This window comes from Hemiscyllium ocellatum, chromosome 4 (genome assembly GCF_020745735.1).
Source record: "Hemiscyllium ocellatum isolate sHemOce1 chromosome 4, sHemOce1.pat.X.cur, whole genome shotgun sequence".
NCBI classification, from domain to species: domain Eukaryota; kingdom Metazoa; phylum Chordata; class Chondrichthyes; order Orectolobiformes; family Hemiscylliidae; genus Hemiscyllium; species Hemiscyllium ocellatum.
In genome coordinates, this window is record NC_083404.1 from 141330441 (window position 1) to 141347751 (window position 17311).

The window sequence follows — 17311 nt, forward strand, 5'->3', positions numbered from 1 at the left end:
TGGGTGTGTGAGGGAGGGTGTGTGAGGGGAGTGTGTGAGGGAGGGTGTGTGTGTGAGGGAGGGAGGGTGTGTGTGTGAGGGAGGGAGGGTGTGTGTGTGAGGGATGGAGGGTGTGTGTGTGAGGGAGGGAGGGTGTGTGTGTGAGGGAGGGAGGGTGTGTGTGTGAGGGATGGAGGGTGTGTGTGTGAGGGAGGGAGGGTGTGTGTGAGGGGAGTGTGTGAGGGAGGGAGGGTGTGTGTGAGGGGAGGGTGTGAGGGAGGGAGGGTGTGTGTGAGGGGAGTGTGTGAGGGAGGGAGGGTGTGTGTGAGGGGAGGGTGTGAGGGAGGGAGGGTGTGTGTGGGGAGTGTGTGAGGGAGGGAGGGTGTGTGTGTGGGGGAGTGTGTGAGGGAGGGAGGGTGTTTGTGAGGGGAGTGTGTGAGGGAGGGAGGGTGAGTGTGGGGAATTGTGAGGGTGGAAGAGTTTATGAGGGGGGAGTGTGTGAGGGAGGGAAGGTCTGTGAGGGGAGTGTGTGAGGGAGGGAGAGTGCGTGTGAGGGGAGTGTGAGGGAGGGAGGGTGTGTATGGGGAGTGTGAGGGAGTGAGGGTGTGTGTGAGGGGAGTGTGTGAGGGAGGGAGAGTGCGTGTGAGGGGAGTGTGAGGGAGGGAGGGTGTGTGTGGGGAGTGTGAGGGAGGGAGTGTGTGTGTGAGGGGAGTGTGTGAGGGAGGGAGGGTGTGTGAGGGGAGTGTGAGGGTGGAAGGGGGAGTGGGAGAGGGGAGTGTGTGAGGGAGGGAGAGTGTGTGTGAGGGGAGTGTGAGGGGAGTGTGTGAGGGAGGGAGTGTGTGAGGGGAGTGTGAGGGGAGTGTGTGAGGGAGGGAGTGTGTGAGGGGAGTGTGAGGGGAGTGTGTGAGGGAGGGAGTGTGTGAGGGGAGTGTGAGGGGAGTGTGTGAGGGAGGGAGTGTGTGAGGGGAGTGTGAGGGGAGTGTGTGAGGGAGGGAGTGTGTGAGGGGAGTGTGTGTGTGAGGGAGTGTGTGTGTGAGGGAGGGAGTGTGTGTGTGAGGGGAGTGTGTGAGGGAGGGAGAGTGCGTGTGAGGGGAGTGTGAGGGAGTGAGGGTGTGAGGGGAGTGTGTGTGTGAGGGAGTGTGTGTGTGAGGGGGGAGGGAGTGTGTGTGTGAGGGGAGTGTGTGAGGGAGGGAGAGTGCGTGTGAGGGGAGTGTGAGGGAGTGAGGGTGTGAGGCGAGTGTGTGTGTGAGGGAGTGTGTGTGTGAGGGAGGGAGTGTGTGTGTGAGGGGAGTGTGTGAGGGAGGGAGAGTGCGTGTGAGGGGAGTGTGAGGGAGTGAGGGTGTGAGGGGGAGTGTGTGTGTGAGGGAGTGTGTGTGTGAGGGAGGAGTGTGTGTGTGAGGGGAGTGTGTGAGGGAGGGAGAGTGCGTGTGAGGGGAGTGTGAGGGAGTGAGGGTGTGAGGGGAGTGTGTGTGTGAGGGAGTGTGTGAGGGAGGGAGAGTGCGTGTGAGGGGAGTGTGAGGGAGGGAGTGTGTGAGGGGAGTGTGTGTGTGAGGGAGTGTGTGTGTGAGGGAGTGTGTGTGTGTGTGAGGGAGTGTGTGTGTGAGGGAGGGAGAGTGCGTGTGAGGGGAGTGTGAGGGAGTGAGGGTGTGAGGGGAGTGTGTGTGTGAGGGGAGTGTGTGAGGGAGGGAGAGTGCGTGTGAGGGGAGTGTGAGGGAGGAGTGTGTGAGGGGAGTGTGTGTGTGAGGGAGTGTGTGTGTGAGGGAGTGTGTGTGTGTGTGAGGGAGTGTGTGTGTGAGGGAGGGAGAGTGCGTGTGAGGGGAGTGTGAGGGAGTGAGGGTGTGAGGGGAGTGTGTGTGTGAGGGGAGTGTGTGAGGGAGGGAGAGTGCGTGTGAGGGGAGTGTGAGGGAGGGAGTGTGTGAGGGGAGTGTGTGTGTGAGGGAGGGAGTGTGTGTGTGAGGGGAGTGTGTGAGGGAGGGAGAGTGCGTGTGAGGGGAGTGTGAGGGAGTGAGGGTGTGAGGGGAGTGTGTGGGGGAGGGTGTGTGAGGGGAGTGTGTGAGGGAGGGGAGTGTGTGAGGGAGGGAGGGTGCGAGGGTGTGAGGGGAGTGTGAGGTGAATGGGGAGAGTCTGGGTTTTAAAGGTGCGTTGATGGGATACAGTTCCTGTGAGATTCCTGATAACAACTGGGAACGCAACATAAACCCTGCAGTGAGGGAGGGAGGGAGGGAGAGGGAGAGTGGTAGGGAAGAGAGAGAGGGAGGGAAGGCAGTGAGGGAGGGAAGGCAGAGAGGGAGGGAGGGAGAGGGAGAGTGGTAGGGAAGAGAGAGAGGGAGGGAAGGCAGAGAGGGAGGGAAGGCAGAGAGAGGGAGGGAGGGAGAGGGAGAGTGGTAGGGAAGAGAGAGAGGGAGGGAAGGCAGTGAGGGAGGGAAGGCAGAGAGGGAGGGAGGGAGAGGGAGAGTGGTAGGGAAGAGAGAGAGGGAGGGAAGGCAGTGAGGGAGGGAGGGAGACAATGGGGGGGGGGGGGGGGTGAGAGAGAGAGCCCCTGCTATGTTCAGTTTATAGGGAGCTGTCAGGATATTCTCATTGAGACCATGGTGGTCTACCTCGAGGTTCCTCTGTTTCCTCAGACCCTCCGACAGTGCGGCGCTCCATGAGCACTGACCCTCCAACAGTGCCCACTCCCTCAGCACTGACCCTCCGACATTGCGGCACTCCCCCAGCACTGACCCTCCGACAGTGCGGCACTCCCTCAGCACTGACCCTCCGACAGTTCCCACCCCCTCAGCACTGACCCTCTGACAGTGCCACTCCCTCAGCACTGACCCTCCGACATTGCGGCACTCCCCCAGCACTGACCCTCGACAGTGCGGCACTCCCTCAGCACTGACCCTCCGACAGTTCCCACCCCCTCAGCACTGACCCTCTGACAGTGCCCGCTTCCTCAGCACTGACCCTCCGACAGTGCAGCACTCCCTCAGCACTGACCCTCAGACAGTGCCCACTCCCTCAGCGCTGACCCTCCGACAGTGCCCACTCCCTTAGCCCTACCCTCTGACAGTGCCCACTCCCTCAGCACTGACCCTCCGACGTTGCGGCACTCCCTCAGCACTGACCCTCCGACAGTGCCCACTCCCTCAGCGCTGACCCTTCGACAGTGCGGCACTCCCTCAGCACTGACCCTCCGACAGTGCCCACTCCCTCATCACTGACCCTCCGACAGTGCCCACTCCCTCAGCACTGACCCTCCAACAGTGCAGCACTCCCTCAGCACTGACCCTCCAACAGTGCGGCACTCCCTCAGCACTGACCCTCCGACATTGCGGCACTCCCTCAGCACTGACCCGCCAACAGTGTGGCACTCCCTCTGCATTGACCTTCTGACAGTGCCCACTCCCTCAGCACTGACCCTCTGACAGTGCCCACTCCCTCTGCACTGACCCTCCGACAGTGCCCGCTCCCTCAGCACTGACCCTCCGACATTGCGGCACTCCCTCAGCACTGATCCTCTGACAGTGCAGCACTCCCTCAGCACTGACCCTCTGACAGTGCCCACTCCCTCAGCACTGACCCTCCGACAGTGCAGCACTCCCTCAGCACTGACCCTCCGACAGTGCCCACTCCCTCAGCACTGACCTCCGACAGTGCTCACTCCCTCAGCACTGACCCTCCGACAGTGCGGCACTCCCTCAGCACTGACCCTCCGACAGTGCCCACTCCCTCAGCCCTGACCCTCCGACAGTGTCCACTCCCTCAGCACGGACCCTCCGACAGTGCTCACTCCCTCAGCACTGACCCACCAACAGTGCGTCGCTCCCTCAGCACTGACCCTCCAACAGTGCGACACTCCCTCAGCACTGACCCTCCGACAGTGCCCACTCCCTCAGCCCTGACCCTCTGACAGTGCGGCACTCCCTCAGCACTGATCCTCCGACAGTACGGTACTGCCTCAGCACTGACCCTCCGACAGTGTCCACTCCCTCAGCACTGACCCTCTGACGGTGCCCACTCCCTCAGCACTGACCCGCCAACAGTGCGTCGCTCCCTCAGCACTGACCCTCCGACAGTGCGGCACTCCCTCAGCACTGACCCTCCGACAGTGCCCACTCCCTCAGCACTGATCCTCCGACAGTGCGGCACTCCCTCAGCACTGACCCTCCGACAGTGCCCACTCCCTCAGCACTGACCCTCCGACAGTGTCCACTCCCTCAGCACTGACCCTCCTACGGTGCGGCGCTCCCTCAGCACTGACCCTCCAACAGTGCGGCGCTCCCTCAGCACTGACCCTCCGACATTGCGGCACTCCCTCAGCACTGACCCGCCTACAGTGTGGCACTCCCTCAGCATTGACCCTGCGACAGTGCCCACTCCCTCAGCACTGACCCTCCGACAGTGCCCACTCCCTCAGCACTGACCCTCCGACAGTTCCCACCCCCTCAGCACTGACCCTCTGACAGTGCCCACTTCCTCAGCACTGACCCTCCGACAGTGCAGCACTCCCTCAGCACTGACCCTCTGACAGTGCCCACTCCCTCAGCACTGACCCTCCGACGTTGCGGCACTCCCTCAGCACTGACCCTCCGACAGTGCCCACTCCCTCAGCGCTGACCCTTCGACAGTGCGGCACTCCCTCAGCACTGACCCTCCGACAGTGCGGCACTCCCTCAGCACTGACCCTCCGACAGTGCCCACTCCCTCAGCGCTGACCCTCCGACAGTGCGGCACTCCCTCAGCACTGACCTCCGACAGTGCGGCACTCCCTCAGCACTGACCCTCCGACAGTGCGGCACTCCCTCAGCACTGACCCTCCGACAGTGCGGCACTCCCTCAGCACTGACCTCCGACAGTGCCCACTCCCTCGGCACTGACCCTCCGACAGTGCCCACTCCCTCAGCACTGACCCACTGACAGTGCGGCACTCCCTCGGCACTGACCCTCCAACAGTGCAGTACTCCCTCAGCACTGACCCTCCGACAGTGCGGCGCTCCCTCAGCACTGACTCTCCAACAGTGCAGCACTCCCTCAGCACTGACCCTCCAACAGTGCGGCACTCCCTCAGCACTGACCCCCCGACATTGCGGCACTCCCTAAGCACTGACCCGCCAACAGTGTGGCACTCCCTCAGCACTGACCCTGCGACAGTGCCCACCCCCTCAGCACTGACCCTCCGACACTTCCCACCCCCTCAGCACTGACCCTCTGACAGTGCCCACTTCCTCAGCAATGACCCTCCGACAGTGCAGCACTCCCTCAGCACTGACCCTCCGACAGTGCCCACTCCCTCAGCGCTGACCGTTTGACAGTGCCCACTCCCTCAGCCCTACCCTCTGACAGTGCCCACTTCCTCAGCACTGACCCTCCGACAGTGCAGCACTCCCTCAGCACTGACCCTCTGACAGTGCCCACTCCCTCTGCACTGACCCTCCGACAGTGCCCGCTCCCTCAACACTGACCCTCCGACAGTGCCCACTCCCTCAGCACTGACCCTCTGACAGTGCCCACTCCCTCAGCACTGACCCTCCGACAGTGCCCACTCCCTCAGCACTGACCCTCCGACAGTGCAGCACTCCCTCAGCACTGACCCTCCGACAGTGCCCACTCCCTCAGCACTGACCCGCCAACAGTGCGTCGCTCCCTCAGCACTGATCCTCCGACAGTGCTCACTCCCTCAGAACTGACCCGCCAACAGTGCGTCACTCCCTCAGCACTGACCCTCCGACATTCTCCGATCCATCTGTGTTAAATTGTAGCAATGGTGCGATTTCCTTCGCCAGAAGTTGTAAATAACATGAAATGATTCTCTTAAGTCATAGAGTCATCCAGCACGGAAACAGTCCCTTCGGCCCAACCAGTCCGTGCTGAACATACTCCCAAACTAACTCAGTCCCACCTGCCTGCTCCTGGCCCATATCCTTCCACCCCTTTCCTGTTTATCTCCTTATTTTAAACATTGCAATTGTACCTGGATTTTCCACTTCCTCTGGTAGTTTATTCCACATGGGAACCACTCTCTGATTAAAAAGGCTCCCCCCATCTCTATTTTAAATCCCTCCCCTCTCACCTTAGAAACTATGCCCCTCGTTTTCCCTATCTCCCACCTGAGGCACAGGATCCTTGTCCTTCACCTTATCCATGCCCCTCGTGGTTTTGTAAACCACCATATTGTCACCCCCTCAGCCTCCTACGCCCCAGTGAAACACGTTCCAGTCTTTTCAGACTATTCCTCTATCTCAAACCCTCCATTTCTTTGCAACAAACTCTGTTCCCTCTTTACCAACTTCAGTGAGTTACTATCAGCGACTGTCAATACTGTCGACAATACACATTCCAGGAATTCACCCACGATCCTCAGACAGCATCTTCCAAACCCACAGCCACTTCCATCTGAAAGAACAAGGGCAGCAGATACATGGGAACACAGCCCCCTGCAAGTTCCCCTCCAAACCACTCACCCTCCTGATTTGGGCTGAAAATGTGTTGCTGGAAAAGCGCAGCAGGTCAGGCAGCATCCAAAGAACAGGAAATTCGACGTTTCAGGCATAAGCCATTCCTGATGAAGGGCTTATGCCCAAAACGTCGAATCCCCTGTTCCTTGGGTGCTGCTGACCTGCTGCGCTTTTCCAGCAACACATTTTCAGCTGTGAATATAATCCCAGGTGACCCAGTCCCTCCTCAATCCTGCCAATCAGTCTGGTAAATCTTTGTTACACTCACCAGAACATCCTTCCCCAGAGAAGGAGAGTAATTCTGCACACAGTACCCCAGGTGTGGTCTCACCAAGGCCCTGTTCAACAGCAACAAGACATCCCAGCTCCTGGACTCGAAACCCCTGGCGATGAAAGCCAACACCTTCCTCCCTGTGCACTGTACCTGCACGGTCACTGTCAGTGATTGGTGTAATAGGTCTCTCTGCTCCTCCCCCTTTCCCAGTCTATTGCCGTCAATATTGATACTCTCATTAAATCTTCCTGTTACCTCTTCACAACATTCCGGTCAGTTCTTTCAACACATTGATTTCTGAAGAAATCCATACCAAACGCCGCCTTCACTACCCTATCGACCTGAGACTCCACTTTCAGGGGGCTGTGAAGCTGCACTGATAGACCTTCTATCCTGTTTCTGGAGGTTTTCCCACACTGAAGGAGCACTGACAGGGCAGGAATTGCTGGGAATAGCTGAGGGCCTTTCTTGGACCAGGCTGCAATGTTTGCCATTCTCTGATCCTCCACAGGCCCAGCCTCCTCTGTGCAGCCTCTTCTGGGACACTGGTACTGTCCATTCCTGTAGGCCAGGAGGGGCAGGTTCAGCTCCCACCCACTCCAGACCATCCCTGAACAGACTGATATGAAAATAATTAAATCTCCTGCTTCGTTCCTAATCAGCCCAACTCCTTCCTTTATCATCTTCTCAGGATTGACAGAGTTTTGGGGACCCATTTAATTTTTCTCCATAAACCCCTTGGTGAATCTCACTCTCTCTGTTTGTCTCTCAACTCTCTCTCTATTTCTTTCAATCTCGGTCTCTCCATCTCTCTGTCTCCATCTCTCACTCTCTCCATCTCTCTTTCCGTCTCTCTCTCTCTGTCTCTCTCCATCTCTGTCTCTATCTCTCTCTCTCTGTTCTCTATCTGTCTCTCTCTCTGTCTCTCTCTCTGTCTCTCTCTCTGTCTCTCTCTCTCTGTCTCTGTCTCTCTCTCTCTCTCTCTCTCTCTCTCTGTCTCTGTCCCTCTGTCTCTGTTTCTCTCTCTCAGTCTTTGCCTCTCTTCAGAATGGAGCCAATGGGCTGAGAAGTGGCAGCTGGAGTTTAATTCAGATAAATGCGAGGTGCTGCATTTTGGGAAAGCAAACCTTAGCAGGACGTATACACTCAATGGTAAGGTCCTAGGAGTGTTGCTGAAAAAAGAGACCTTGGAGTGCAGGTTCATAGCTCCTTGAAAGTGGAGTCGCAGGTAGATAGGATAGTGAAGAAGGTGTTTGGTATGCTTTCCTTTATTGGTCAGAGTATTGAGTACAGGAGTTGGGAGGGTCATGTTGCGGCTGTACGGGACATTGGTTAGGCCACTGTTGGAATATTGTGTGCAATTCTGGTCTCCTTCCTATCGTAAACATGTTGTGAAACTTGAAAGGGTTCAGAAAAGATTTACAAGGATGTTGCCAGGGTCGGAGGATTTGTGCTACAGGGAGAGGCTGAACAGGCTGGGGCTGTTTTCCCTGGAGCGTCGGAGGCTGAGGGGTGACCTTATAGAGGTTTACAAAATTATGAGGGGCATGGATAGGATAAATAGACCCTGGGGTCAGGGAGTCCGGAAATAGAGGGCATAGGTCTAGGGTGAGAGGGGAAAGATATAAAGAGACCTAAGGAGCAACTTTTTCACGCGGAGGGTGGTACGTGTATGGAATGAGCTGCCAGAGGACGTGGTGGAGGCTGGTACAACTGCAACATTTAACCTCCTCATTCCTGATGAAGGGCTTTTGCCCGAAACATCAACTCTCCTGCTCCTTGGATGTTGTTTGACCTGCTGTGCGTTTCCAGCATCACACTCTTCAACATTTAAGAGGCAGTTGGATGGGTATATGAATAGGAAGGGTTTGGAGGGATATGGGCCGGGTGCTGGCAGGTGGGACTAGATTGGGTTGGGACGCTTTGGACCGAAGGGTCTGTTTCTGTGCTGTACATCTCTATGACTCTCCCCATCTCCTGCCTCCTTTAAGATTCAGCTTAAAGCCTCACTGTCTGACTGAGTCGGTTGATATCTCCTTCATGGTGACACTGTTGTGAAGCTACATTGGGTGTGGTGACGACGCTGAATAAATGCAGCTAGTTGTTGGTGTTTGACCTGAGGCTGGGGTCAGTGTCGGAGGAGAATGCCTTCTGTTAGCTCACTCTGCTCCCCCTCCCTCCCACACCCAGGCTCGGCCCAGGTTCCGGATTGTTCCGGCTGGTGAATGTTGTCTTGTTTTTCCCTGCAGCGCCCTGGGGTGCCAGCGGGTGCCAGGATGGCACCCCAAGGATCGGCCATGGGACCTCCCGGCTCCCCGTATGGGGGCAGCCCCACGGTTCGCCCAGGGATCCCACAGCCCGTACTCGACCAGACCCGCAAGCGCTCAGCTCCCCAACCCGTACAGCAGGTGGTACAGAGCCGGACCCGCAGGTAGGGGCATTGCCGGGGGGGCATCACTGAGGGGGGGTCATCACCGAGGGGGGCATCGCCAAGGGGAGCATCACCGAGGGGGCATCACTGAGGGACAATGCTGGGGGGACAGAATGTGGTGGGAGGGGGCAGTGAAGTCTTGGGGTATCACAGTGGGGTTGGGGAGGGGTTAGATCAGCCTCAGGGAAAGGGGCAAAGGGGAGGGAGTCACCGAGACAGAGTAGGAGATGGGAGGTGGGGGGTGGTAGCGGGTGTGGGGGCTTGGGGGGTGTGGGCTGAGGTTTGGGTGGGAGTGGGGGTGTAGGGAGGAGTATGGGACTAAGAGAACCCCGATGAGAAACATGATCACCGAGTGAGTGAGTGTTCAACCATAGAGGGTTGGGTGATGGGTGATGGGGGTGAGTGATGGATGGTGGGGCGTTGGGTAATGGATGATGGGGGTGGGGATGGATGATGGAGGATTGGGTAATGGATGATGGGGGTGGGTGATGGATGTTGGGGCTGGGTGATGGATGATGGGGCGTTGGGTAATGGATGATGGGGGTGGGGATGGATGTTGGGGCTGGGTGATGGATGATGGGGCGTTGGGTAATGGATGATGGGAGTGGGGATGGATGTTGGGAGGGTTGGGTAATAGATGATGGGGTGGGTGATGAATGTTGGGGGGTGGGTGATGGATGATAGGGGTGGGGATGGATGTTGGGGGTGGGTGATGGATGATAGGGGTGGGGATGGATGTTGGGGGTGGGTGATGGATGATGGAGGGTTGGGTAATAGATGATGGGGTGGGTGATGAATGTTGGGGGGTGGGTGGTGGGGGTGGGTGATGAATGATGAGGCGTTGGGTAATGGATGATGGGGGTGGGGATGGATGTTGGGGGTGGGTGATGGATGATGGAGGGTTGGGTGATGGGTGTTGGGGGTGAGTGATGGATGATGGTGGGATGGGTGATGATGATGGGTGTGGGTGATGGGGGGTGGGTGATGTGGGGTTGGATGATGAGGGTGGGTTATGGGGGTGGGTGATATGGGAGTGGGTGATATGGGGGTGAGTGATATGGGGGTAGGTGCTGGGGGGTGGGTGATGGATGATGGTGGGATGGGTGATGATGTGGGGTTAGATGATGGGGGTGGGTGATGTGCGGTTGGATGATGGGAGGGTTGGGTAATGGATGATGGGGGGTGGGTGATGGATGTTGGGGTGGGTGATGGATGATGGAGGGTTGGGTAATGGATGATGGGGGTGGGTGATGGATGTTGGGGGGTGTGCGATGGGGTGGGTGATGGATGATGGGGGTGGGTGATGGATGATGGGGGGTTGGGTAATAGATGATGGGGTGGGTGATGAATGTTGGGGGGTGGGTGATGGGGGTGGGTGATGGATGATGAGGCGTTGGGTAATGGATGATGGGAGTGGGGACGGATGTTGGGGGTGGGTGATGGGTGATGGGGGTGAGTGATGGATGATGGTGGGATGGGTGATGATGATGGGGGGTGGTGATGTGGGGTTGGATGATGGGGGTGGGTGATATGGGAGTGGGTGATATGGGGGTGAGTGATATGGGGGTAGGTGCTGGGGGGTGGGTGATGGATGATGGTGGGATGGGTGATGATGTGGGGCTGGGTGATGGGGGGTGGGTGATGTGGGGTTGGATGATGGGGGTGGTGATATGGGTAGGGTGATGGGGGATGGGTGATGGATGATGGGGGTGGGTGATGGATGATGGGGGTGGGTGATGGATGATGGGGGTGGGTGATAGGTGATGGATGATGAGGGTGGGTGATGGGGGATGGGTGATGGATGATGGGGATGTGTGATGGATGATGGGGGGTGGGTGATGGGGGATGGGTAATGAATGATGGGGGTGGGTGATGGGGGATGGGTAATGGATAATGGGGTGGGTGATGGTGATAGGGGTGGGTGATGGGTGGGTGATGGATGATGGGAGTGGGTGATGGGGGATGGGTGATGGATGATGGGGGCGGGTGATGGGAGAATGGGTGATGGATGATGGGGGGTGGGTGATGGAGGGTGATTGGTGGGGGGTGGGTGATGGATGATGGGATGGTTGATGGATGATGGGAGTGGGTGATGGGATGGGTGGTGGATGATGGGGTGGGTGATAGGTGATGGGGGTGGTGATAGGTGATGGGGGTGGTGGGTGGGTGATTGGGGGTGGGTGATGGGGGTTGGGTGATGGGTGATGGGGGAGTGATAGGGGAGTGATAGGGGGTGGGTGATGGGGTGTGGGTGATGGGGGAGTGATATGGGGTGGATGATGGGGATGGGTGATGGGGTGGTGGTGGGGGGGTGGGTGATGGGGGGGCTGGGTGATGGGGGTGGGTGATGGGGGTGTGATAGGGGGTGGGTGATGGGGGTGGGTGATGGGTGATGGGTGAGGGTGATGGGGGAGTGATGGGGGTGGGTGATGGGGATGGGTGATGGGGGGGTGGGTGATGGGGGGGTGGGTGATGGGGGTGTGATAGGGGGTGGGTGATGGGGGGTGGGTGATGGGGTGATGGATGATGGGGGAGTGATTGGGGGTGGGTGATGGGGGGTGGGTGATGGGGGTGGGTGATGGGGGGGTGGGTGATATGGGGGTGGGTGATGGGGGGGTGGTGGTGGGGTGCGTGATGGGGGGTGGGTGATGGGGTGGGTGATTGGGGGTGGGTGATGGGGGGTGGGTGATGGGGGGCTGGGTGATGGGGGAGTGATAGGGGGTGGGTGATGGGGGAGTGATATGGGGTGGATGATGGGTGATGGGAGGTGGGTGATGGGGGGGATGTGTGATGGGGTGGTGGTGGTGGGATGCGTGATGGGGGTAGGTGATGGGGGGTGGGTGTTGGGGGGCTGGGTGATGGGGTTGGGTGATGGGGTTGGGTGATGGGGGGTGGGTGATGGGGATGGGTGATGGGGTGGTGGTGGTGGGGTGTGTGATGGGGATGGGTGATGGGGTGATGGATGATGGGGGGTGGGTGATGGGGTGATGGATGATGGGGGTGGGTGATGGGGTGATGGATGATGGGGGGTGGGTGATGGGGTGATGGATGATGGGGGGTGGGTGATGGGGTGATGGATGATGGGGGGTGGGTGATGGGGTGATGGATGATGGGGGGTGGGTGATGGGGTGATGGATGATGGGGGGTGGGTGATGGGGTGATGGATGATGGGGGGGTGGGTGATGGGGTGATGGATGATGGGGGGTGGGTGATGGGGTGATGGGTGATGGGGGATGGGTGATGGGGTGGTGGGTGAAGGGGGTGGGTGATGGATGACGGGGGTGAGTGATGGGGTGGGTAATGAATGATGGGGGTTGGGTGATGGATGATGGGGGTGGGTGAGGGGGGTGGGTGATGGGGGGGGGGGTGGGTGATGGCTGATGGGGGGTGGGTGAGGGTGATGGCTGATGGGGGGTGGGTGATGGCTGATGGGGGGTGGGTGAGGGTGATGGCTGATGGGGGGTGGGTGATGGGTGATGGGTGGTGGGTGATGGATGATGGGGAGTTGGGTAATGGATGACAGGGGTGGGTGATGGATGATGGGGGGTGGGTGATGGGGTGATGGATGATGGGGGGTGGGTGATGGGGTGATGGATGATGGGGGGTGGGTGATGGGGTGATGGATGATGGGGGGTGGGTGATGGGGTGATGGATGATGGGGGGTGGGTGATGGGGTGATGGGTGATGGGGGGTGGGTGATGGGGGATGGGTGATGGATGACGGGGTGACTGATGGGGTGGGTAATGAATGATGGGGGTTTGGTGATGGATGATGGGGGTGGGTGAGGGGGGTGGGTGATGGGTGTGGGGGGTGGGTGATGGCTGATGGGGGGTGGGTGAGGGTGATGGCTGATGGGGGGTGGGTGATGGCTGATGGGGGTGGGTGAGGGTGATGGCTGATGGGGGGTGGGTGATGGGTGATGGGTGGTGGGTGATGGATGATGGGGAGTTGGGTAATGGATGACAGGGGTGGGTGATGGATGATGGGGGTGGGTGATGGGGTGATGGATGATGGGGGTGGGTGATGGGGTGATGGATGATGGGGTGATGGATGATGGGGGGTGGGTGATGGGGTGATGGATGATGGGGGGTGGGTGATGGGGTGATGGATGATGGGGGGTGGGTGATGGGGTGATGGATGATGGGGGGTGGGTGATGGGTGATGGGGTGGTGGGTGTGGGGGGTGGGTGATGGATGACGGGGGTGAGTGATGGGGTGGGTAATGAATGATGGGGGTTGGGTGATGGATGATGGGGGTGGGTGAGGGGGGTGGGTGATGGGTGTGGGGGGTGGGTGATGGCTGATGGGGGTGGGTGATGGCTGATGGGGGGTGGGTGATGGCTGATGGGGGGTGGGTGAGGGTGATGGCTGATGGGGGGTGGGTGATGGGTGATGGGTGGTGGGTGATGGATGATGGGGAGTTGGGTAATGGATGACAGGGGTGGGTGATGGATGATGGGGGGTGGGTGATGGGGTGATGGATGATGGGGGGTGGGTGATGGGGTGATGGATGATGGGGGGTGGGTGATGGGGTGATGGGTGATGGGGGGTGGGTGATGGGGGATGGGTGATGGGGTGGTGGGTGAAGGGGGTGGGTGATGGATGACGGGGGTGAGTGATGGGGTGGGTAATGAATGATGGGGGTTGGGTGATGGATGATGGGGGTGGGTGAGGGGGGTGGGTGATGGGTGTGGGGGGTGGGTGATGGCTGATGGGGGGTGGGTGAGGGTGATGGCTGATGGGGGGTGGGTGATGGCTGATGGGGGGTGGGTGAGGGTGATGGCTGATGGGGGGTGGGTGATGGGTGATGGGTGGTGGGTGATGGATGATGGGGAGTTGGGTAATGGATGACAGGGGTGGGTGATGGATGATGGGGGTGGGTGATGGGGTGATGGATGATGGGGGTGGGTGATGGGGTGATGGATGATGGGGGTGGGTGATGGGGTGATGGATGATGGGGGTGGGTGATGGGGTGATGGATGATGGGGGGTGGGTGATGGGGTGATGGGTGATGGGGGGTGGGTGATGGGGTGATGGGTGATGGGGGGTGGGTGATGGGGTGATGGGTGATGGGGGGTGGGTGATGGGCTGGGTGATGGGGGTTCGGTGATGGGGGATGGGTGATGGATGATGGGGGGTTGGGTAATGGATAATGGGGGTGGGTGATGGATGATGGGGAGTTGGGTAATGGATGACAGGGGTGGGTGATGAATGATGGGGGTTAGGTATTGGATGATGGGGGTGGGTGATGAATGTTGAGGGGTGGGTGATGGGGGTGGGTGATAGATGATGGGGGTAGGGTAATGGATGATGGGGGGTGGGTGATGGATGTTGGGGGTGGGTGATGGATGATGGAGGGTTGGGTAATGGATGATGGGGGTGGGTGATGGATGTTGGGGGGTGTGCGATGGGGGTGGGTGATGGATGATGGGGGGTTGGGTAATGGATAATGGGGGTGGGTGATGGATGATGGGGGGTTGGGTAATGGATAATGGGGGTGGGTGATGGATGATGGAGGGTTGGATGATGGAGGGTTGGATGATGGAGGGTTGGATGATGGAGGGTTGGGTGATGGATAATGGAGGGTTGGGTGATGGATGATGGAGGGTTGGGTGATGGGTGATGGAGGGTTGGGTGATGGGTGATGGGGGTGAGTGATGGATGATGGTGGGATGGGTGAGGGTGATGTGGGGTTGGATGATGACGGTGGGTGATGGGGGATGGGTGATGTGGGGTTGGATGATGGGGGTGGGTGATGGGGGTGGGTGATGAGTGATGGATGATGGGGGGTGGGTGATGGGGGATGCGTAATGAATGATGGGGGTGGGTGATGGGGGATGGGTAATGGATAATGGGGGGGTGGGTGATGGAGGGTGATTGGTGGGGGGTGGGTGATGGGGTGGGTGATGTGGGGGTAGGTGATGGATGATGGGGAGGTGATTGGGGGGTGATGGGGGTGATGGGGGGTGGTGGGGGTGGTTGGTGGGGGTGGGTGATGGGGGGGTGGTGGAGGTGGGTGATGGGGGGTGGTGGGGGTGGTTGATGGGGTTGGGTGGTGGGTGATGGGGGGGTGGTGGAGGTGGGTGATGGGGGTGGGTGGTGGGTGGGGGTGGGTGATGGGGAGGGGTGGTGAGTGGGTGGTGGGTGATGGGGAGGGGTGATGAGTGGGTGGTGGGTGATGGGGAGGGGTGATGGGGAGGGGTGGTGGGTGGGGGTGGGTGATGGGGAGGGGTGGTGGGTGGGTCGTGGGTGGGGGTGGGTGATGGGGAGGGGTGGTGGGTGGGTGGTGGGTGGGTGGTGGGTGGGGAGGGGTGGTGGGTGGGTGGTGGGTGGGTGATGGGGAGGGGTGGTGGGTGGGTGATGGGTGGGTGATGGGGAGGGGTGGTGGGTGGGTGATGGGGGGTGGGTGATGGGGGGGCTGGGTGATGGGGGTGGGTGATGGGGGTGTGATAGGGGGTGGGTGATAGGGGGTGGGTGATGGGTGATGGGGTGAGGGTGATGGGGGAGTGATAGGGGGTGGGTGATGTGGATGGGTGATGGGGGGGTGGGTGATGGGGGGGTGGGTGATGGGGGGGTGGGTGATGGGGGGGTGGGTGATGGGGGTGTGATAGGGGGTGGGTGATGGGGGGTGGGTGATGGGGTGATGGATGATGGGGGAGTGATTGGGGGTGGGTGATTGGGGGGTGGGTGATATGGGGGTGGGTGATGGGGGTGGGTGATGGGGGTGGGTGATGGGGGGGTGGTGGTGGGGGGTGGGTGATTGGGGGTGGGTGATGGGGGGTGGGTGATGGGGGGCTGGGTGATGGGGGAGTGATAGGGGGTGGGTGATGGGGGAGTGATATGGGGTGGATGATGGGTGATGGGAGGTGGGTGATGGGGGGGATGTGTGATGGGGTGGTGGTGGTGGGATGCGTGATGGGGGGTAGGTGATGGGGGGTGGGTGTTGGGGGGCTGGGTGATGGGGTTGGGTGATGGGGTGGGTGATGGGGGGTGGGTGATGGGGATGGGTGATGGGGTGGTGGTGGTGGGGTGTGTGATGGGGATGGGTGATGGGGTGATGGATGATGGGGTGATGGATGATGGGGGGTGGGTGATGGGGTGATGGATGATGGGGGGTGGGTGATGGGGTGATGGATGATGGGGGGTGGGTGATGGGGTGATGGGGGTGGGTGATGGGGGATGGGTGATGGGGTGGTGGGTGAAGGGGGTGGGTGATGGATGACGGGGGTGAGTGATGGGGTGGGTAATGAATGATGGGGATTGGGTGATGGATGATGGGGGTGGGTGAGGGGGGTGGGTGATGGGTGTGGGGGGTGGGTGATGGCTGATGGGGGGTGGGTGAGGGTGATGGCTGATGGGGGGTGGGTGATGGCTGATGGGGGGTGGGTGAGGGTGATGGCTGATGGGGGTGGGTGATGGGTGATGGGTGGTGGGTGATGGATGATGGGGAGTTGGGTAATGGATGACAGGGGTGGGTGATGGATGATGGGGGGTGGGTGATGGGGTGATGGATGATGGGGGGTGGGTGATGGGGTGATGGATGATGGGGGGTGGGTGATGGGGTGATGGATGATGGGGGTGGGTGATGGGGTGATGGGTGATGGGGGGATGGGTGATGGGGGGTGGGTGAAGGGGGTGGGTGATGGATGACGGGGGTGAGTGATGGGGTGGGTAATGAATGATGGGGGTTGGGTGATGGATGATGGGGGTGGGTGAGGGGGTTGGGTGATGGGTGTGGGGGGTGGGTGATGGCTGATGGAGGGTGGGTGAGGGTGATGGCTGATGGGGGGTGGGTGATGGCTGATGGGGGGTGGGTGATGGCTGATGGGGGGTGGGTGAGGGTGATGGCTGATGGGGGGTGGGTGATGGGTGATGGGTGGTGGGTGATGGATGATGGGGAGTTGGGTAATGGATGACAGGGGTGGGTGATGGATGATGGGGGGTGGGTGATGGGGTGATGGATGATGGGGGGTGGGTGATGGGGTGATGGGTGATGGGGGTGGGTGATGGGGGATGGGTGATGGGGTGGTGGGTGAAGGGGGTGGGTGATGGATGACGGGGGTGAGTGATGGGGTGGGTAATGAATGATGGGGGTTGGGTGATGGATGATGGGGGTGGGTGAGGGGGGTGGGTGATGGGTGTGGGGGGGGTGATGGCTGATGGGGGGTGGGTGAGGGTGATGGCTGAT

General features: G+C 60.0%; 1 protein-coding gene across 1 annotated transcript in view; it reads left to right on the forward strand.

Annotated features, from left to right (window-relative positions):
• Positions 1 to 17311, forward strand: part of smarcd3a (SWI/SNF related, matrix associated, actin dependent regulator of chromatin, subfamily d, member 3a) — a 48988-nt gene that overhangs the window by 5791 nt on the left and 25886 nt on the right. Inside the window, exon 2 of the mRNA XM_060824072.1 lies at positions 8943 to 9124. Within this exon, the coding sequence (XP_060680055.1) occupies positions 8943 to 9124 (182 nt within the window). The remainder of the gene's footprint in view (positions 1 to 8942; positions 9125 to 17311) is intronic.